Source organism: Thamnophis sirtalis, unplaced genomic scaffold (genome assembly GCF_051295495.1).
Source record: "Thamnophis sirtalis isolate CommonGarterSnake01/CBP01778 unplaced genomic scaffold, rThaSir2_p1.2 scaffold_4, whole genome shotgun sequence".
In the NCBI taxonomy this organism is placed as follows: Eukaryota; Metazoa; Chordata; class Lepidosauria; order Squamata; family Natricidae; genus Thamnophis; species Thamnophis sirtalis.
This window is the reverse complement of record NW_028261384.1, coordinates 23,381,223-23,403,548: the sequence shown is the minus strand read 5'-3', so window position 1 is coordinate 23,403,548 and position 22,326 is coordinate 23,381,223. Positions and strand designations below refer to the sequence as shown.

The 22,326-nt window shown below is 39.5% G+C and overlaps 1 protein-coding gene across 1 annotated transcript in view; it reads right to left on the bottom strand.

Moving 5' to 3' along the window:
* Positions 1-361: 361 nt before the first annotated feature.
* PRTFDC1 (phosphoribosyl transferase domain containing 1) overlaps positions 362-22,326 on the bottom strand; it is a 61,600-nt gene continuing 39,635 nt past the window's right edge. The window contains exons 4-9 of the mRNA XM_087712607.1: positions 21,573-21,638; positions 6,545-6,562; positions 6,109-6,191; positions 4,148-4,194; positions 3,072-3,148; positions 362-2,441 (exon numbers count right to left, since the gene is read on the bottom strand). Coding sequence (XP_087568733.1) covers positions 2,394-2,441; positions 3,072-3,148; positions 4,148-4,194; positions 6,109-6,191; positions 6,545-6,562; positions 21,573-21,638 — 339 coding nt within the window. The 3' untranslated portion in view covers positions 362-2,393. The remainder of the gene's footprint in view (positions 2,442-3,071; positions 3,149-4,147; positions 4,195-6,108; positions 6,192-6,544; positions 6,563-21,572; positions 21,639-22,326) is intronic.

The window sequence follows — 22,326 nt, the reverse complement described above, 5'->3', positions numbered from 1 at the left end:
ATAAATTAATAGTTCAGGAACTGGAATATGGTAGTATTTGGGGATTCTGTGCATCAATCTACAAATTTGTTTTAGGCACCAGAGACTTACAAACAAATATATTTCTCTCATATTTCTCTCCCTAACCTAAGTATTCTTACCAAATATAGAAGAGTCAACCAATGAAAATGGGAAAACTTTTTTTGAATTACAGAAAACACAATTTCCCAGTATATTTAATCAAGCTCTACTGAGTTAAATGAGATTTTTAGTTCCATAGTATTAAATAAGATCTACTGTTAAGAAAGTTACACTTCTACCATTAAATGCAGAAGAACTGTAAGAAAAAAACCCATTCACAAGGATGAGATGAAAGGAAAACTAGTTATTGTATTGTAAGAGTTCAATACCTTTTAATGCCAAGTTTTTTAAATACAGTAAACTATTTGCTTTACAAAAGAATTATAGCTCAACGGAAGGCACCAAGAGGCTTACAATTGTATTAGAGTCACAACTGAACAATAGGAATGTCCCATCAATCCAAATATCGTTGGATCAATACTTCCACCATAAATCGATTGGGATGCTTTGAACTATAACCTAAATTAAGATTATAAATTAATTAATCTGTGCCAGAATTATTCAAAGATGACTTCAATGATTATTATAGGATAGCTGAGGATTTGATATATTGGCTTTCCCTAATCTTACATCTCTAGATGTGTTAGCATGATTATTTATTAATTAAAATTATATGCTGTCCACCTGACTCTCAAGTGATTTTTGGGCAGTTTACAGTATCATAATAGCATTATAAAACAATTAGAAGGTCAAAAGCATAAAACATTGAGCATTAAATGTTAAAACATAAAATTTAAGAACGAACTGGATAAAAAAGACCAATGTGTTAAATCTACCAGCCCCTTCAGGAAGGGATTCTCACATTGGAGTCCCCAGCCAATTGCCAGAGCATGGTCCTTAGAATTCCTGAGATGAATTCTGGGATATCCAGTCCCAATACATCTGGACAATGCTTATTTGGGAAAGACTCAGTACATAATTAGCCACTGCAGATATATTTCACAAAAGCAGTAACAATGCAATAAATTTTAACATTTATGGTATGCAAATTCTGTTTTCCATGATCTACTGTGTTAATACACTTGCTTATATTAATCCCATGATTCCAAATTAGTTCTTGTATCCCTGAACAGGAGTTGTAGCTCTAAACAAAGAAAGTGGCATTGGAACAAATTTTGTGGAGATGTAAGCAGCAGAAGACAAAGAAATGAACAAAGACAGCATGACACTAAGATCAGACGAAGCGTAGGCAATTGTCTCCTATCCCCCAGATACTGGATTTCAATTCCCATCAACTTTAGAAAGCAAGAAGCTGCTGAAACAAATAAAAGATGACAAATTGCCATCTTCTGAATTCCTCTGGGTAAGAGGAAGGACTACTATCATTTCAAATCCTAAATTAATTTTGAAGCATAGTAGAGGGTTATAATATAATGTACATAATACTGGACTTTGAATAAGATGATAATTGTTTGCTTAATTATGGCACTTCTTCACCGCCTGCAATCCATAATATGGTTTAAAACTATGTTTTGCTGAACATGCTATAATGAGATGGTTCACACATAATACTAAAACAAAAGCAATGATATACAAAACCCAATGTTTAAACCACAATGCAGTCTGTTTGTTTCTATGAACTCAAAGCTATTCTTGACCAGCCTAATTTAGCTCAGGGATTCTACAAGGAGCTATGGAGCTAAGAGAAAATCATTTAGTTTGAGGTCTTTGATCCTCTGAGTTTTAAATAATGGGTGAGACTAAATATCTCAACAATGATTGAGTCATAAAAAGGAGATGGTAACAATTATGCATTCAAAACTCTGTTAAAAACAGCTTAAGTAAAGGCACTACAACGCTGACTGAAAAAAAGAGCTAACAAACTATACCATTAAAATGTAATCATTGTTATAATAGCCCCACAGAGCCCACTGATAATTGTGCAGTTGTGTTTAATACACATTTTAAAGGCACTTGTTACACAGGGTAAGGAAGCTTGATAGTTAAAAACAATGGGAGTTTTAACTCCAACAAATCTGGCATGATAAGTTTGGTCAAAGCATGATGCAAAAAATTAAAAACCAAGTTTCCTTTCACCTGTAATTTCTATTCTTTTGCACGTAGAATACTGTATTATGTCTGCCTTTTACTCATCCTGGTTACCCTAAAAAGTCTGAAGGAAATAAAGGAATTCAATTGTGTCAAAGTCCAAGGTGATCATTCCAGGGGATGTTGCCATATGTAGTCGAGTCTGAATGAGATGAGTTGGTCTGTTCTTATGGAGATGATCATGAGGACTACCAATGTTCCAGTCAAAGTTGATTAGTTATTCTTTAGACTCTGTATTTTGCTTTGCCGTGGTTATTGATAACACACAAGTGCTGAAACAACAAAAGGTTTAACATCGTCATTCATTGACGGCAAATACTAGTTATGCAACCAACTCTGCACTACATTCCTTAGAAAATGCAAAGTACGGGCAGTTAAATATCATTTGGGCCACTGGCTTGTTTAGTCTACTACTGCCTACATTGGGGTGCATAGCTACATTCAGCTTTTGAGTAGCATGCCTCATACGCTTCCCAGATGCCAGCAGGGACCAACAAAAATTAGGTAGGGGCAGACCAGTTATGTATAGTTAAATGTTTACTCTTCAAGAATGTAATAATTTCTTCTACTGCCACATTAAAATTTTACTCTGTTAAGAGTTTCTAGAGGCTATATTCAAGGCTTTGATAGGCCTCAATGAATCCTGATTCTCATATCTGCATGGACTAATTATCACAAATTATTCAGGATTTCAGATAACAGATTTTGTCAATCTATTTGAAGATTTCAAAAACTGAACGTTTGGAGTCAGACCATATAGTCTACCAATACTAATTTGTCCCCTGCTCTTCTTTTCCCATTCTGTTAACATCCTGTCAAAGAAGAACTTCGCAAATTACTATGTTATTTATTTATTTTTTAAAAAAAGCTTATTTCAGGAAATTGAGAATGCTGAAACTTACATTTAGGTCTCTGAAGTACTCATTGTAGTCTAAGGCATAACCCACCACAAATAAATCTGGAATTTCAAATCCATAATCTAACATAGGAGGAAGAAAAACAAAAAGGGATATATTGTTAAAATGATAAACTGAGATCATTTTTCTTTCTTTCTTTAAATCACAGATCAGTAACCTGAAAAACATATCTATTAGACAAATTCCAGCTATGTCTGCTGTAAAAAGGCTTAGAGAAGAATATTTTACAGCTGATCCCTTAAATAAGCATTGACTAGAAGTGTCCAATTAGATCACATAAACTGTCCCAAAGTGATCCTCTTGATTTTCACTCAAAAAAAAAAAGAAAGAAAATCTGAAATATATTTAACTTTATTTAATCCAATCAGATTTCTTCTTTTATACTTTTCTATCACCTTTTAGCAACAACCATTTAGTGATCTTTGTTTCTGATTCAGAGAATAAACCATGCATTAGTGTATAGCCAGCTAATTACAATTTAACTAACTATGGTTAAGCAAACTATGGCTTGATAAGTGGGTGACATGATTAACACACTGATGAACTATGAGGGTTAATGACGACAGAATATTTTAATGTCTTATATAATACATCATTGAAAATGGTGTAATAAACATGAATGAATACTTAACGTTCTTGGGAATGAGACTGTGATGTTAGGTAGTTTGAGACACACTGGGAACTATAATTCACACATGCAGCTACAAGACAAGGGAGAGATTTTTGATGGCTACATCAAGAACAAGGAAGTACAGTGAATCTTCCTCTTTCATAATTCTTGCTTTTTAGTTTTTGTCAACAGGAGCAGCTCAACAGGAAAATATATCTGATTTTTTAAAAAAAAATCATTCTAATTTATTAGAGATGAACAAGTCAAGGACCCTAATACATGCAGAAAAGGGGGGAAAACACTTAAGTTGAGTGTAGGGCACTTTCCCAATTGGTCCATTCGTAATAAGATTTTGAAGCACATCCTAAAGCCTAGTTATCTTGCTTAGTTTGAGAACCGAAGTGTTCTTGAATATCCTTGAATATGAAGTAACTAACGAAAGGGGACTTACAGTCAGGCCTGAATCCATCTGGTAGAACTGTTCTTTTCACCAACAAGCTGCAATTAAATGAAGAACAAAATGTTTTCATGATTTAAAAAAGTTTCAAATAATTTGTCCCATACAAGTCGAGATTCACTAAAGTGAACCATGGCCCATATTATGAATGGCTACCCTGTCTGATTTCAAGCTGAAGTATGGACATAATAATGTCTCTTTGAATGAGCAGTGACCCTCTTCAAATGCTAATTATTTCTTTTAAGTGGCCATTGCATAGTTGGAACTTTGGTCTTATGTTTTCCCTTCCAGCCGAAGTTAGAATCACAGAATTAAGAAGCTCTCTGTTCGGTGAAAGATCCACGTTAAAATATCCAAATAAATGTATATTTAGCTTCTGCATGAAGACAACAACCAAAGAAAACCTTCTGTTTTCTGAATAATCTATTCTGTCATCAAACTATTTTTAGCATTGAGAATTTTTCTCTAATGGACGATCGGAATCTGCCTTCTTGTCATTTAAGGCTATTATTTTATGCCCTGCATTCTGGGACAAAATGATTTACTGTGTGTAACACCTTTTCAAATATGTGAAGAATGTTACCATGCTTTCTCTTCTCTTCTTAAACATAGCTAGTTCCCTGGGTGTCTACTTTCTAGCCCACTAATTGTTCTCCCGGCCTTACTTCACTCCACTGGACTTTGTATCCAGCATCTTGATATTTCTGATTGCTACTTGTGATGTTGAAAAAGTAATCAGAACAAAATCTCAATCAATATCCTGCCTGTTTTCTGGTCTTTTGGCATCCGCATCAGAGACCATCATATACCGTATTTTTCGGAGTATAAGATGCACCGGAGTATAAGATACACCAAAGTTTTGAAGAGGCAAATTAAAAAAAAAAGTTTTTGAACTCTGCAAAACCTCCCCCAAACGGCCCATTTTTCTTTCAAAAAAAGGGCCTTAGGAAGCTTATAGAGTGCTCGGGGGGGGGCACAAAATTGTTTCTGCCCCCCCCCAGCCCTCAGGAGCTCTCTGAAAGCCTCCTACAAGCTATGTACAGCCATTTGGTGGAGGCAGGGTTTCAGGAGCCAGAAAATGCTGTATTCAGTGTATAAGATGCACCCAGATTTTCAGCCTCTTTTTTGCAGGAAAAAAAAGTGTGTCTTATACTCCGAAAAATACGGTATATCCAATATCGAAAGATGTTGGTTTTACAGTCTTTATCAGGGATGTTCAAAGCTTGAATGCTGCTTCCAAAACTTCTTTAAAAAGTATGCAATGGAAAAGGATAACTACCTGAAGATCAGCCATGCAAGCTGTACCAACTTTATTTGCTTTTAATTATATACAAGTGTAAAATTAAATCAAATTTAGTTTCTGTCCTAGTCGCAACAGTTTATTGCCTTCATTTCCATTTCTGGTCCTTGATACACCACTAAGATGCCAAATGTTATTGATTCTTGTCTGAAACAACCCCCCCCCCCCCCCGGGTTTATATGGAAATTTAGCCATATAAATTAATTATTTAATACTTAGAATTGAGACTGATTAAAAATAATTTAACTTAGTTCTGAGTAAACAGAAGGATTGTATCATATCTCTTCACCTTCTAAATATAATCAATGTGGTCTTTTGTTTTCCTTCTAACTTTGATTATGCAAAATGACCCAGGTGTTGGGTCTTTCAGTACCAATAGAGAGTTTTCACAAACACACCCTAATATTTTAATATCAAGACCAAAGAGTGAGACAGGCTATGCCTACTTCTTTCTCCTAAATTCTAATATGGTTGTTCAGCTTTTGGATTAGCACCCAAAACTAAACAAATTAATTAACCAAAGTGAATGCCAGCAAAATGGTTGGTAAACTGATACTACTTTTGAATTTAGCAAACAAATCAAAGTTAAGGAAATTTTGACTTGAAACTAGACTGAATTAAGCTTGAATATATTCTTTTACAAATGGACACTTACCTTGCAACTTTAACCATGCTGGGTTTATATTTTTTAATACTGTCAAGGAGTGCTTTCATAGTCTTTCCAGTTCCAATGATATCCTTTGTAAAATGTACAAAGAATGTTAGCAAAGCAGTATAAAATGCTGTACATTAATATTCTAAAAGTTAAATTATATTAACAATAGACACATAAAATATATTGTTAATTTTTAAAAATAATTCAGTGATATTTTGATTATTATAAAAGCAAAGGCCTACTCTTCCAATAACTTTTTAAATCTAGAATTTTAAATAGATGATTCACAAATATTCTATATGTACCTTCTTTTAAATGATCAGTCTTTGTTATTGCATTTAGCCAGCCATTCAAAAATTACTGGTATTTCTCTAATTAAATATAGTAAGAAATCTATGAAAACTGCTCTTTGACATAGACAAATATATGAACTTACCTCCACAATAAGCACATTCTGCAAAATAAGGAGAAAAACATTTAGTTAAAGTAATTGAGAACACAGTTCATTTGTTTAGCATCTCAACCACATAATTGCTTTCTGGTTCTCTACCCTTTCATCATGGCTAGCCCTCTGTTTTCAGGAATGCCTGTTCCTTTAAGTCCACTTTCTTTACATGCAAGTTATAAGACTCTATAGAAATCTTATATAAAAGGTTACCTAGTTAATAAAATATTAACTAGATAACCCATATTTTACAGGTGGACAACAATGATGATCAAATCAGCTAAATAGCAATTCATAAATAAGTTACTACATCACAGGACACAAATGAAACTGTCATTGAGTTATTTTCTTAATAATGCTTTGTTATAAAAAATTTCTGGAATAATTGATAATTTTTAGTCAAACTGAGGAAGACGTTTACTTCTAATTTGATATTGAATAGGTATTGAATAAGATGCAAGTGATGAGCCTTTCTCCATTGCTAAACTGAAATGTTCTTTACCTATCCTTGGATCAGAAGAAAACGATAGTAGCATTTACTGTCTCGGCTTCTGATCCTTATCCTGATTCTTTTGTTTCAAGTCATTGTAATTGCTTGACGCTATCCAAAGCCTAACAGGTTTCTTATATCTTGTCTGTCCTTGGGCTGCACTGGAATAAGAGGGATAAGAATACTTCAATACTGCTATAGCTAAAGATAACTTAAGCCTCTCTTGTTGATAGCCTGGAGATGAGATAAAGAAACATAGTCAAAAAAAGAATATGTTGCCATTGAAGTTTTGTGCATTGATTAGGCACATGTCAGGAAAAATGTCTGAAGATTTTATTAAAATAATTCAATCTGATTTACTCTAATAGGTAATTTTGATTGTCTATTATATTCTCATAATCTTGCTTTGTACGGATGCATACTCTATAACTACTAATATGCTATTTTGGGAACATTTACTGGACTGTCTTGAAGGCTGAGCTAAATTAAGTTGGTATTAATATAAGCGCTTGAAGGTATCTGAAAACGTGCGCTAGCAAATACTACAGGTAGACCTTGACTTACAACAGCTAATTTAATGACCGTTCAAAGTTACAACATCCCTGACAAAAATGACTTATGACCGTTTTTCACACAACCACTGCAGCATCCCCATGGCCACATGATCAGAATTCAGATGTTTGGCAACTGACTCATATTTATGACAGTTGCAGTATCCCTAGGTCATGTGATCACATTTTGCAACCTTCTGACAAACAAAGTCAATAGGGAAGCCAGATTTCACTTAACAACCATGTTACTAACTTAACAGCTGCAGTGATTCGCATAACAACAGTGGCAAGAAAAGTTGTAAAATGGGCCAAAACTCACTTAACAAATGTCTCACTTAGCAACAGAAATTTTGGGCTTAACTGTGGTCGTAAGTCAAGGACTACCTGCACTCTGCAAATCTGTATTTTATCATCACCACAATTCCCAACATTTTCTAATTAGTTCATACTTCACATACATGCTTGCAGATTAGTAGCAGCATCAAGCTTACATTTCTGATGGGCACAGAAGACTGACTTACCAGTAAGGTCCCATGTAAGCCCTCTTTTTTCCCCCCAAAGCGAGAAGGAAAAAACTGCTTGCTTCCTAAACAGTCTCAAGAAAATGATTTACACAATATCATTCAATAGAACGGCTTCAGAGTAACTTGTAGCTTATAGATTTCAAATCTATAACCTCTTGCAATGAAGTGGCATCATTTCCACCAGCTAAGCCAGGGGTGTCAAACTCAATTTCATTGAGGGGCGCATAAGGGTTTTGTTTGACCTCAGGGGGGGTTAGTGTGGCCATGGTGGGCATGGCCAGATTGATGTGACTTGTGTCAGGGTTGCCTCTGCCAGAGAAAATGGGCTCCCGAGCTCCGTTTTCAGCTGGGATGGCCTCCTGCAACCCCCTGCTAGTGAAAACGGATGCGGTCCTCCTTAGCTCATTTTTTAGTGGCAGAGGGTTGCAGAAGGCTGTCCCAGCAGAAAATGGAGCTCAGAAGTCTGCTTCCTCTGGTGGAGGCACCACGGGCTGATCATTTGCTCTTTCCAAAGTAGGTCAGATCTAAGAGCCAGATCTGCTCCCAGCCTTGAGTTTGACACCCCTGAGCTAAGATATCAGCCTACCTACAACTGTGCCCCGTTTTGGGAAAGAAAGGTAACAATACTAACCTATTTCATTAGCTGAAATGCCTCCCTATCTCATAGTTATAGACTTTCCAGAAATTAATCTCAAGTTAGTTTGGGATTGTCTGAAAAATACAGAGTACAAAACACACCACAAATACATTTCATCCTTTAAAAAGAAGGTAACACATAGCGGCTAGAAAAGGAAGAAAAAAATTCTTCCCTATCAGACAGCAAATTACCAAGAGGTTAAATATCTATGGAGATTCTCAGTAATCCAGGGCATGGTTGTCCCAAAGGTGCTTTTTCAAGAGGAAACTGGACTTTCTGTTTTTTTCTTTGAAGATGTTTTGCTTCTCATCCAAGAAGCTTCTTCAGCTCTCAGTTCTGAAGAAGCTTCTTGGATGAGAAGTGAAAGAAAAGAAAAAACCAGAAAGTCCAGTTTCCTCTTGAAAAAGCATCTTTGGGACTATCCTTAGCAGCACAGTCTATTTTGAAAATCAATTTGCAGATTTGCCATTTCTTTGAAGTAATTATGAGATATTATATTGCTGTTAAATCATAACTCATGGGAATGGCAGAGTTTTGTTTTTATGTAAGTCATTAGTAGCAAAATTCTATACCTTCTTTGCCAAGAAAAGCTCCAAACTTCAAACATTCTTGAGATGAGGTAAAAATCAATTTACGAAGAAAAAGAAAACTACAGTCAGTTTTCTCCTAGTTCAAAACCATTTGTAAGGTCAGTATTTGTAAAGCTCTAACAAGAAAATCTTTGAAACTGGAACAGCCAGTCCAATTGTGACAGCACAATAGAACCTAGCAATTTACATGTTGCTAACAATGAGGAGAAAGTAGACATTCCATTCTAAAGGTTGAGATGTGGGTTCAGTTATGTACAAACCAATTTTCCTTTTTCTAAAAGCCCCCACTTTTATTCTGCTTCAAAATAAACTCAATCATCTTCTCTCCTAAACCAAAATATGCAACTATGTTAATGAGATTGGCAGGCAAGTAGCTGCTTGCTGCATGGCAGCAAGGAAAGCTGGATATGGAACTGGGAATTTCAATACCAGCAGCAAATCATAGTTGCCAGCCTCTTTGTCTTGGAGAACTGTAAAGAAGCAGAAGAATTTGGGTTTTCTAACAAGTGTGTAAGTTGGCAGCATTTCTAGGTTCTTTGTTGAGGTTTAGATTGGAAGCTTCCCTTGCAAAGGGAAAGGAAGTTTTGGCCAAGGAGTGATCTTTATCACTTGATGTGTCCTGAATGGCAGTTGTTCAGAAAAGTGGGCCTTGTCCCTATTTTCCTGACTTCTTAGCAAAGAAAGCCAACAACTACACTTCAGGTAAGAAAATAGACTGAAAAGTGATGTTTACAGTAGAACTTGGCTCTTCTTTGAAGAATCATTTCACTCTTTGACAAAGTGCTTAAATTAGTAGATTAGTCAATGCTGTGGACATAGTGTATCTTTAGATTTCAGTAAGACATTTGACAAAGTAGACCAAAATCTACTTCTTGGTAAGTAGGAATAGCTAATACCCCAGAAGACAGGCTCAAGATCCAGGCGGATCTCGACAAACATGAACATAAGCCCTATGTAGTAACAAAATGGAATTTAATGTTGGGAAAAACAAGGTTTTACATTTGGGCAGGGAAAGCCAAAGGTACAAATACAGATAAGGTAAAATGTCGCTCAAAGATAGTAACTGTGAAAGGGACCTTGGAATCCTAGCGGACAATCACTTAAACATGATCCAGCAGTGTCTGGCAGGAGTCAACAAAGCTAATATAATCCTTGGTTGTATTACCAGAGCCATAGACTCAAAATCACATGAAGTTTTAGTATTACTTTATAAAGCCTTAGTAAGACCACACCTATAATACTGCATCCAGTTTTTGTCACCACATTTCAAAAAAGATCTTGAGACTTTGGAAAAAATGCAGAGGAGAGCAACTAGTATGACTAGAGGCCTAAAGACTAAAACATATTAAGAATATTTGCAGGAGTTTGTTATGGCCAGTCTAGAGGAAAGAAGGACTAGGGGGTGACATGATAGTAATGTTCCAGTATTTGAGGGGCTGCCACAAAGAAGAGAGGGTCAACTTATTTTCCAAAGCACCAGAAGGCAAGATAAGAAACAATGGATGGAAACTAATCAAGGAGGGAAGCAACCTGGAATTAAGTAGAAACTTCCTAACGGTGGGAACAATTAACCAGTGGAACAGCTTTCCTTCAGAAGATGTAGTTGCTTCGTCACTGGAGGTTTTAAGAAGAGACTGGGCAGTTACCTATCTGAAACATGATCTTCTGCTTGAGCAGGGGGGTTGGGCTAGAAGACCTCCAAGGTGCCTTCCAGCTGTATTCTGATTGAAACATTATATGTAAATATAAGGACAGTTGTCCTGGAATATTTTTAATTTATGCCACACAATGGCCACATCTATGAATCTCAGAAGTTAAAAGTAACAACCTGATCTTCCATGAACTGATACACAATCTATGGATACGTCTTGTCTCCCTTTAAATCCATCACATCTGATGGCAAAATTTAGCAGTTAGACTTATATACCGCTTCATAGGGCTTTCAGCCCTCTCTAAGCGGTTTACAGAGTCAGCATATTGCCCCCAACAACAATCCGGGTCCTCATTTTACCCACCTCGGAAAGATGGAAGGCTGAGTCAACCCTGAGCCGGTGAGATTTGAACAGCTGAACTGCAGTCAGCTGAAGTAGCCTGCAGTGCTGCATTTAACCACTGCGCCACCTTGGCTCTTCAGCCAAGTAAGTGAGTTTGGTCTTGTGTAAAGCATAGTTCTGGGTAAAATGGGCAAAGGAGACCCAAGTAAAGGCATCGCAAACAATAAATCCAAAACCAAGACCATAAACTCTTCTTTTTTTGTGTTTAGTTTAGTTTATTGGAATTTGTAGGCCGCCCTTTTCCCTGAGGGGACTCAGGGCGGCTCACATAAACTAGGAAGGGGGGGGGATACAGACAACAAAATAGAGACAAATACTAAAATGGTAAGCAACATACATTCATCATTCGGGAGGGGTCACTATCCTTATCCCCAGGCCTGGCGGGCGAGCCAGTTCTTCAGGGCTGTGCGGAAGGCTTGGACGGTGGAGAGGGTGCGGATCTCTACAGGGAGCTCGTTCCAAAGGGCCGGGGCTACTGCTGAGAAGGCCCTCCTCCTTGTAGTTGCCAGCCGACACTGGCTGGCCGATGGAATGCGGAGGAGGCCTAACCTATGAGATCTTATTGGTCGCAGGGATGTAATTGGCAGAAGGCGGTCTCTCAAGTATCCAGATCCACTGCCATGAAGGGCTTTATGGGTGATTAATAGCACCTTGAAGCGCATCCGGAGATCGACAGGTAGCCAGCGCAGCTCGCGGAGGATGGGTGTTATGCGGGTGAATCGAGGAGCACCCGCAATCACTCGCGCGGCTGCGTTCTGCACTAGCTGAAGTCGCCGGATGCTCTTCAAGGGCAGCCCCATGTAGAGCACATTGCAGTATTCCAGCCTAGAGATCACTAGGGCCCGAGTGACTGTTGTGAGAGCCTCCCGATTCAGGAAGGGTCGCAACTGGCGCACCAGGCGAACCTGGGCGAATGCCCCCCTGGTCACAGCCGTTAGGTGGTGGTCAAATGACAGCTGCGGATCCAGGAGGACTCCCAAGTTGCGAACCCTCTCTGAGGGGTATAGAATTTGACCCCCCAGCCTGAGTGATGGTATATTAGTCAAATCTTTGGGAGGAAAACACAACAGCCACTCGGTCTTTTCCGGGTTGAGCACAAGCTTGTTAACCCTCATCCAGTCCATAACGGCCTCAAGACCCCGGCTCACCACATCCACCGCTTCATTGAGTTGGCACGGGGCGGACAGATACAATTGAGTATCGTCCGCATATTGATGGTATCTGATCCCGTGCCTGCGGATGATCTCTCCCAGCGGTTTCATGTAGATGTTGAATAGTAGGGGGGATAAGACCGACCCCTGAGGCACCCCATAATTTAGGGGCCTAGGGGACGATCTCTGCCCCCCCACTAACACCGACTGCGACCTGTCCGAGAGGTAGGAGGAGAACCACCGTAACACGGTGCCTCCCACTCCCACCTCCCGCAGTCGTCGCAGAAGGATACCATGGTCGACGGTATCGAAAGCCGCTGAGAGGTCAAGGAGGACCAGGATGGAGGGATGTCCTTCATCTCTGGCTCTCCAAAGATCATCCATCAATGCGACCAAAGCGGTTTCTGTGCTGTAGCCGGGTCTGAAGCCTGACTGGAAGGGGTCTAGGTAGTTTGCTTCCTCCAAGGACCGTTGGAGCTGAAAGGCCACCACCTTCTCGACAACCTTTCCCAGAAAGGGAAGGTTGGAGACAGGGCGATAACTATTAAGGACAGCCGGATCCAAGGATGGTTTCTTCAGGAGGGGTCTCACCACCGCCGCTTTCAGTGCGGCGGGGAAGTTCCCCTCCCGAAGGGAGGCGGTCACAACCGCCTGGATCCAGCCTCGTGTCACCTCACTGCAGTCCCTGACCAACCATGAGGGACACGGATCCAAAGCACAGGTGGAGGTACTTACAGCTCTCATGGCCTTGTCCACATCCCCGGGGGTAACATCCTGAAACTCAACCCAGAGCTGTTCTACTTGGTCCCCCAGTGTCTCGGCTGGAACTGCAGGAATGGAGTCCAAGTCCGACCGAAACCGAGCAATTTTGTCCGCTAGAAATTGGGCATATTCTTCGGCTCTGCCCTGCAAGGGTTCCCCCGCCTCCCTTTTGTTCAGTAGGGAGCGGGTTACCCTAAACAGGGCGGCCGGACGGGACTCAGCGGATGCAACCAGGGTGGCTATGTATGATCTTTTTGCTGCCCTGAGTGCCCTGGTGTATTCCCTGGTGCAGGTGGTTACCATTGCTCGGTTCGATTCGGACTTGTCGGACCTCCAACGGTGCTCTAGGCATCTCCTCCGGCGCTTCATCTCCCGGAGCTCCTCGGTAAACCAAGGGGGTCTCCGGGATCCGCTGTCTCGGAGGGGCCGCAGTGGCGCAATCCGGTCGAGGGCCTCCGACGCTGCCGAGTGCCACGCAGCAGTCAGAGTCTCCACCGGACTGTGGGCGAGAGTGTCAGGAATAACCCCAAGCTCTGTCTGGAACCTTAACGGCTCCATAAGACGCCTGGGGCGGAACCACCTGGTCGGTTCCTCCTCCCTACAGTGGGGGTTTGGCCTCCGGAAGTCGAGCCTCAGTAGGCAGTGGTCTGACCACGACAGGGGTATGATGTCACTCCCCCTCAGACCAAGATCACAAATCCACTGCTCCGAGAGAAATACGAGGTCAAGCATGTGTCCCGCTGAATGGGTTGGGCCTCGAATTACTTGGGTCAAGCCCATGGCTGTCATGGAAGCCATGAACTCCTGCGCCCCGTCAGAGCTTTCACCGAGCGACGGCAAATTGAAGTCCCCCAGGACCATCAGCCTAGGGAACTCAATTGCCAGCTCGGCTACCGACTCGAGGAGCGAGGGGAGGGCTGCTGCAACGCTGTTGGGAGGCAGGTACGTTAGCAGCAGACCCACTTGACCCTTGAGGTCCAACTTTAACAGCAAAGACTCACACCCGACAATCTCCGGAGCAGGGACCCTACGAGGAACTAACGACTCCCGGATAACGGCGGCCACACCTCCACCCCTTCCCTGGGCTCTAGGCTGATGCAGCACCTGAAATCCTTCTGGGCACAGTTCTACAAGGGGGACTCCTCCCTCTGGGCCCAGCCAGGTCTCAGTAATACATGCCAGGTCTGCCCTCTCGTCTAAAATTAAGTCCCGGACGAGAGGAGCTTTATGGACAACAGACCTGGCATTTAGCGACAACAGCCTGAGACCAGGGTCCTGACTACTCACGCCATCTGGTCTTGGAGTGGGACTCCTAGGGCCGGAAGGAGGGATCTCTGCAATGTAGCGAACCCTCCTTCCCCGGTAATGGCCTGCCCTAAAGTCCCCGCCGTATCTGCCCCTCCCTGTTACGACCGCAATACCCCGACCCTCTCCTGTGTCGCTGGTCCCCTCAACCACCCCCATCGCCCCCGCCACTCCCGGCAGGCCCTCCGAATCATACATACTCAAACACTCTCCCAAACAATTCCCACGTAAGTTAAAAACATAAAAATACAACAATAATGGCAATAAAAAGTGGGATCATTCATTCAATTACATACATACCACTAACATATCCCATACAAAGTAAGAAAAGAAGAGGTAGAGAAAAGAGAGAAAAAGTGGATTGCGCAGTTGATTAGGGTGCGAGTCCAGGCAGAGCCAATTGTGTGATGAACCATTGAATTTATTTTTATTTATGTAATGAAATTTTAGAGGATCCTAATTTATAGTGAAAGTAGAAAACAATTTTAAAAACGTCCAGCAACCAAACACATCACCTACAACAGAAAACAAAACTAATTGAGTATCTATAGAGATTGTCAATCATCCAGGTTCTGGTTGTCCCAAAGGTGCTTTTTTTCAAAAAGCAACTGGATTTTCTTGGTTTTTTTTCCTTTGAAAATGTTTCGCTTCTTCTTCTAAAAACTTTCCACATTCTGCAATGGACTATGACAATGATCTTGGGGGACAAGAGGAAGTGCCATAGCCCAGGGAACCACCATGAAAAAGGTATTTTACCTATAGAAGGTAGAAACATTCCATAAAGGACATACACATACCAGTTTTCTGGAAAGTAAAAAGAATATAGAAATTCTTTCAGATTTTGCAAGTTTTTGTTTCAATAAAGCTAATACAGGTCTGACATATTCTAGCCGAGGCCTGGAGAACAGCTAATTTTCTAAAGATTTCTGGAACATGGGTGGACAGGAGTCAGATAGATGGCTGGCGGGGAATATCATTCCAATACTTACTGCAGCAATCTACCATGAACAAAGGTAATGGCAGATGGAGTTAAAGTCTAACTAGGATATAGTTTGCCTCACTACCAAGTCTTTTAGCAACTAATGCTAATCTAGTTTCTCTCTGCTTTGTATTTCTGTTTAGGCTACCCTGCTGCTGTTAATTTAATTTAATTAGTGTCATATAGAATAAGACCAATGTCCTCATGTGGACTCCAAGATGCAGAATTCCCATTCCAATGTAAAGTTGTCACTAAAGCTCAATTATTTTTGCCTTTAGGAGGCAAACTGAACAGAAGGAACTAAAACGGAGGAAAAAAATGTAAAGTTCAAAGTATTTTGGCAGAATGTTACAATTACTGTGCTAGACATAGAACATTTTTTTCCCTTCACACACAGGCAAAAAAGTCAACTGTGGTGCTTGGGCCAAGGGATGTCTTCAGGAGAATTTTTGAATGAAAACAGCACAGGAGGAATGAGTTACATTCTTCCCCATTCCCATTTCTCAGGCAAACGTGCACTTTGCTTTAGGTAAAGAAAAGAGACCTGTGCAAAACAGAGATGAATGACTTTAATTGGGGCTTCTAGGCTTTGGACAATAATGAGAACCACAGTGGGAGGGAAAATGATCTGAGATGGTTCAGATTGTGCCACATATAATGACAGGGTCAGGATCTTTTGTTTTTAAAGAAGAATTTCTAAAAACAATGTTAGGCCCATTTGGGAATTTCTCTTTGGGTTTCCTACCTAAAACGGCAGGAAGGGCACTGCCTATTGTTTTGGGATTTGTTGGGGGACCTCCAGAGGATGTAAAAGAAGAACTAGAGGGCCAAATACTTCAGGTTATGCTTCTGAAGGTAGATAAAACTCATCAGTACTATAATGGAATTTTGACTCTCCTTTTGGCAAATAGTGATAGACCAAGAACCTGACCACTTCTTCCACCATTAAGTATCTTGCTGTTTCATGAAACCAACTGGCAAACTCATGGAAAATAAACCAAGGGACTTCTTTCAGCACAATCTCCGCCCCCAAATGATATGTTTTTACTCTCCTGTTCCCCAAAAAGTTGGTTGTTATAGTAAGTAGCGATGGAAAGTACTCATCTAAAAAGAGGAACATGGGATTTAATTTCCAAACCACTCTTGTCTGCTTTGGATCCGAATCCTACCCACCAATTTGCGAAAAAACTGGTCCCGATTTCCTTTGAAGGTTGTAGGATTGAAAAATAGAAATCTTTTTTTCTCCCACAAAATCAACGGTTCAAGAATAAGAAGAGATAAACTAGGAGTTAATATTTAGTTTCTCTGTTTAATGCATCTCAAAAGGTGGCATGCAAGCCTGCAAAATAAAAAATTGAAAATACCCTAAAAATGTGTACACATTTTGTAATCTTAACTAGTTTGATACGGACCATCTGCAAGAAGCCACAGAAGTAAAATATGTACTGTTTATGAAGTACTTTGCTTTTGACAGATAAGGCTGCTGTATGTTTAACTGAAAATATTTATTGATTCACTTCTATAATCTTTGTGAGGAATGCATAATATTATTAGAAAGGAAAGCAGAAGCCATAACATATTAGGGATAAAGAACAAATTTATCCTTGACCAATGAAAACACCTGGATGGCTGGATGGTAAAATATTTACTCCTTTCCTATTTTTGTGCTATTCGACGGAATCTTATTTTGTGGTTTTGCACAAAAATGTACACAAACGCGCATCTTACAGGATGAATCAAGAATGCTTTTTAAACTTTCATATGGCATATTTTTCCATAAAAATGTCTTTTATAGCTTTGAATTAATGTGCAATTCCACAGCCTATTTCAGTAGCCGTAATAGGGCAGAATGATTTTGTATGTCAACTCATAAGGGCCAATTCCTCATCCCAACCCAATGAGCACATTTCAGAACTTTACTTTTTTGTTTTGCAAGAATTTCTCTCTTCAATTATATGGTAAAAATTAGGCAGATGAGTGAAAGCCTCAGGTTTACCACCATTTCCATCACTTCTGACAATGAAATCCTGACCAGCCATTGGCTTCAGATGAATGCACTATCAACTAATCATGGCAATCTTGATTCTAGAATTAAACTAAACAGATAATATATGCACAAATTCTTTCCCACGTCTGAATTTAATCAATCAATATTTCAGATGAGAAAATTAATGACTTACACAGGATTATAGGTTTAGGGGTGAGATTTTGACTTGGGAATAAGCACTATTAAACACAAATGGTACAAATATGTTTAGGTTCACTCTGTAAATCAGTTAAACTGATAAACGATAGCAATCTTATGTACTTATCAGTAGCTAACCCTGCTGAACAAAATATAATAGGTTGACACTCACTGCACTTGAAAGGCTGCAATCCTTTAAACCATTGTCTGAAAATAATAATTCAACAAATTTTGAATGTAAAGGACTGGGGACTAATCAAATGTATCACTGTTTTTAAAAGCCAGAAAAGGACATTTCAATCATAACTATTTTCTTCTTGAATAGTCAGCTAAAGGAATACATAATCAAGCAATTAAGCTACTTAAAAACTATTTTGGGTATGTTAGCAGAACAGAAAATTTTATATATGTATGTATGTATGTATGTATGTATGTATGTATGTATGTATGTATGTATGTATATATATACATACTTTTCTCTTATAGATAATTATCAGTGGCAACTTTTCTGAATAAATTATAAATTCATCTCATATTTTTTTCAGTAATTAAAAGCCTGAGTGAGATTTTGGTGAAGGAAAATGTAATGTAATACAATCAATTATTTCATTAAAAGAAATTAAAATGAAATGAAATATTTAACCAGTTAAAAGTCATGATATTATCACAGAATAATTGTACTTTTGGGATAAATTACTTTTGCTATTACCCTTACTAAATTTACTCTAGGTTTGATGTGATCTGCCTTTATTATTTTAACAAATAACTCAAGGCAACAAATGCACGCATTACTCCTTCCTCCTATTTTTTCTGTAACAACAACTCTGTGAGGTGGGTGGGCTGAGAGATAGGGACTGGTCCAAAATCGTTCAGCCAGATTTCATGGCTATGAACAAATCTGAACTCACTGTCTCTTGGTAATTGGCCCAAACTCACACAGCCTAAGGGGAGGAGGAGACTAGAACTCACCGTCTCCTGGTTTCTAGCCTGATGCTTTAAACACTACACCAAACTTGATTATGATCCCTATATTCTGAGCCAAGTGAAATAAATCTTTCATTTTTTGAATAGCTTAGCCCTGGAGCACATCTATAACAAAACATAACGGTACACAAAATAATATGGTAGATGATGGAATCAGCACATATATGTGACTATGTAGTTGCATCAGCATATGTGTCATGGACACATCTCAATCTTGTATTGTAACAAAGTTTCCATCCCACCACTCTCTTACCCCCAGCCAAATCATTATGTTCAAATATAGTGGAAAAAGAAACACTGCTTGTTCTTCAGGTGCTAGAAATAGAATAGTCATAATAGCACTTTGCAATAGCACTTAGACTTATATACCACTTCACAGTGCTTTACAGCCCTCTCTAACCAGTTTACAGATCAGCATATTGCCCCCAACAATCTGGGTCCTCATTTTACCCACCTCAGAAAGATGGAAGGCTAAGTCAACCTTGAATAATAACTGAAACTATTAAAAAGTTCTGTAGTTTACTGCCTATTTTAATGACTCTGGAAACTAGAAACAGTATTTATTATTTGGTTTAGCATAAATCACAGAAGACGCTCAATGAATAAATTATGATTTTTTTTTAGTAACCACTTTTTGAAATCATAAGTGGTTGATTTATTGAATGGAATAGAATTGAACATTGGATATAAATATAATACACACATCTCTCTCTCTCTCTCTCACACACATACGAAAAGTATCTGGAATCTTCAATTGGTGCGGAATGAAGCTGCACAGGCTATACTAGGTATCCAGAGAAGGGCATGTATAATAAATCTCTCGGCTCCACTAATTGCACTGTGTTCCCGTTTGCTTCCCTTTGCATCAGCCTGTCTCACTCGATCATATGCATTCAGTGTGTGTGTTTGTGCATGTGGGACGGAAGTTGTTGAATTTGTTGAAGCCTCTAGCCCAGTGTTTCCCAACCTTGTCGACTTTAAGTCCTGTGGACTTCAACTCCCAGAATCCCCCAGCCAGCTGGCTGGGGGATTCTGGGAGTTGAAGTCCACAGGACTTAAAGTCGGCAAGTTTGAGAAACACTGCTCTAGCCAATCCCCAGATGCAGCAGGCGGGAGCAGTGCAAGACAGAAAACAAACTGGATATAGGCCACAAAAACCATAGCTACTTTGTCTGTAAGCCTGAGCTGGTAAATACGTAGCCTTAAGCTATAAATCACAGTTTAGAAATGACAATGGCTCCACAGCCATGGCCCATTCATCCAACAACATGGACTGTAGCTTAGCACAATGTATCAATCCAGCAAGTGACTTTGCTTGTTGCTAACTTGTCCAACAAACCATCAATTGGCAAGATGTGTAAACCTAGGACTACTGCCAAGACCAATGTAATGATACATTGTGAAGCCAAGCAGACAATAGCTGCTTTCAGGCATCACAATAAGTTATTGTCCATAATTACAGAGACAAGTTACACAAGGTTTAGCCTCACGTGCATCCTTTTTCAATCATGTTGTGACAATTTCTGATAAACTGCAATTAATCATATCGTTGAAATCTGAAATTGTATTTAGGCCCAGGAGATATGAAGCTAACTTGTTTTAGATAAAGTTAAACCATAGTTTAGCCACTTGAATGGCATCCTAAACCATAGTTAAGTTGTGCTGCGTTAGTAGGGAAATACCCATATCCAAGATAGGTTACTAAGACTTGTACCCATCATAAGAAGTCATCCATCCCAAACATAGGGTCTTCCAGCTTTTATAATTCTCTGCCAGCATAACAAAAGCAATTATGGGAACCAAGTTTAACATATCTGGTGGATTTATAGGGGGAAAACAATATATACCATAATTTATCATAGCATTCAAATACAACCACATACATAATTGTATTTTTACCTGGATTCATGGTGGGTGTGCTGTGGGAATGATGAGGGTTGCAGGCATTTCAGGCCTTAGAAGGATGACTTAGAGCACTACAAAACCGATCAAGTATTTGTACCATATTTTTTGGAGTATAAGACACCCCGGAGCATAACCTTAGTTTTTTGGGGGAGGAAAATAGGAGTCTTCATCTGGCTAGCATCCTTAGTCTGGTCAGCTTCAGCAAATTAGTTTACTGGTTGTGAGTGAACGTGAGAGCGTTGAGGCAGAAAAACAGCTTCTAAAGCATAGCTGATCATTGCAGGGAGTTCCAGTAACTGGAGCAGGCAAAGCACGGAAGACAAGTGTTTGAACATTTTTCCAAATTTTAAGCCTCTTTTGGGTAGGGACGGGGGAGTGTGTCTTATACTCTGAAAAATACTGCAATTTATTACAGATGTTCCTTGCTTAATGACAGAAATAGGAGACCAGCAATTCTTCCACTCAGTGATGCAGATGTAAAGTACAATGTTATGTGACTGCATGGATGTATGATAGTTCCAGTGGTGGTCGCGAAAAAAAAATACTTGCAATTGTTAAATTGGTGATTTCCGGCCAGTGTCCTCATTGACTTTGCTTATAGAAGCTGGTAGTGAAGACCAGAAATCATGATCATGTGATTGTGAGATGCTGAAAATGCCATGAATGCATGCTGGTTGCCAAGTGCCTGAATTGTGATGATGTGATTGCAGGGATACCACAATATCCACAAGTACAAGGAATGTCTATAAGTGTCCTCATTGTATAGTCACTGACTTGAGTAGTCACTGAACAAAGATTACCTGTATTTATAAATAATCATGTATACATTCCTACATTCAAAGTTTATTTTCATTATTAAACAAGCAGTTTTTAAAACTCAATCCCTTATGATGTTTACAGACCTTTCCAGCCAGTTTTGAAAAGTCATCTCCTCCTATGATCCGAGTATCTTCCGTAGATTGGTCATTCTGCAAAAACAAGCATTATATAAGTTTTACTTTCAACATTAGTAGGAACAAAAAAGAACTGGGATCGTAGAAACGTATCTTGTGATTTGCTACTTTGCACGGACTGCTTTATCAATTATTCTTTTTTTCATGACTTTGAAAAAATGTGTATTTTTATGTTTTATCATATTTAGCTTTCAACTACTTTAATATATTGGAAGTAATCTAAAGGTAAAGGTAAAGGTTTCCCTTGCACATATGTACTAGTTGTTCCTGACTCTAGGGGGTGGTGCTCACCTCTGTTTCAAAGCTGAAGAGCCAGCACTGTCCGAAGATGTCTCCATGGTCATGTGGCCAACGTGACTAAACACTGAAGGCGCACGGAACGCTGCTACCTTCCCACCAAAGGTGGTTCCTATTTTTCTACTTGCATTTTTACATGCTTTCAAACTGCTAGGTTGGCAGAAGCTAGGACAAGTAACGGGAGCTCACTCCGTTACACTGAACTAGGGATTCGAACCACTGAACTGCTGACCTATCTGATTGACAAGCTCAGCGTCTTAGTCACTGAGCCACCGCGTCCCTTTGGATGTAATCTAGAACTCATCAAATCTTTTACTGACAGACACAAGGGAGCCATTTCTATGGAAAATGTTTAAGATCAGGAGGATAATTTTTGCAACCGATATTCATTCTCCAGTAGATTTAA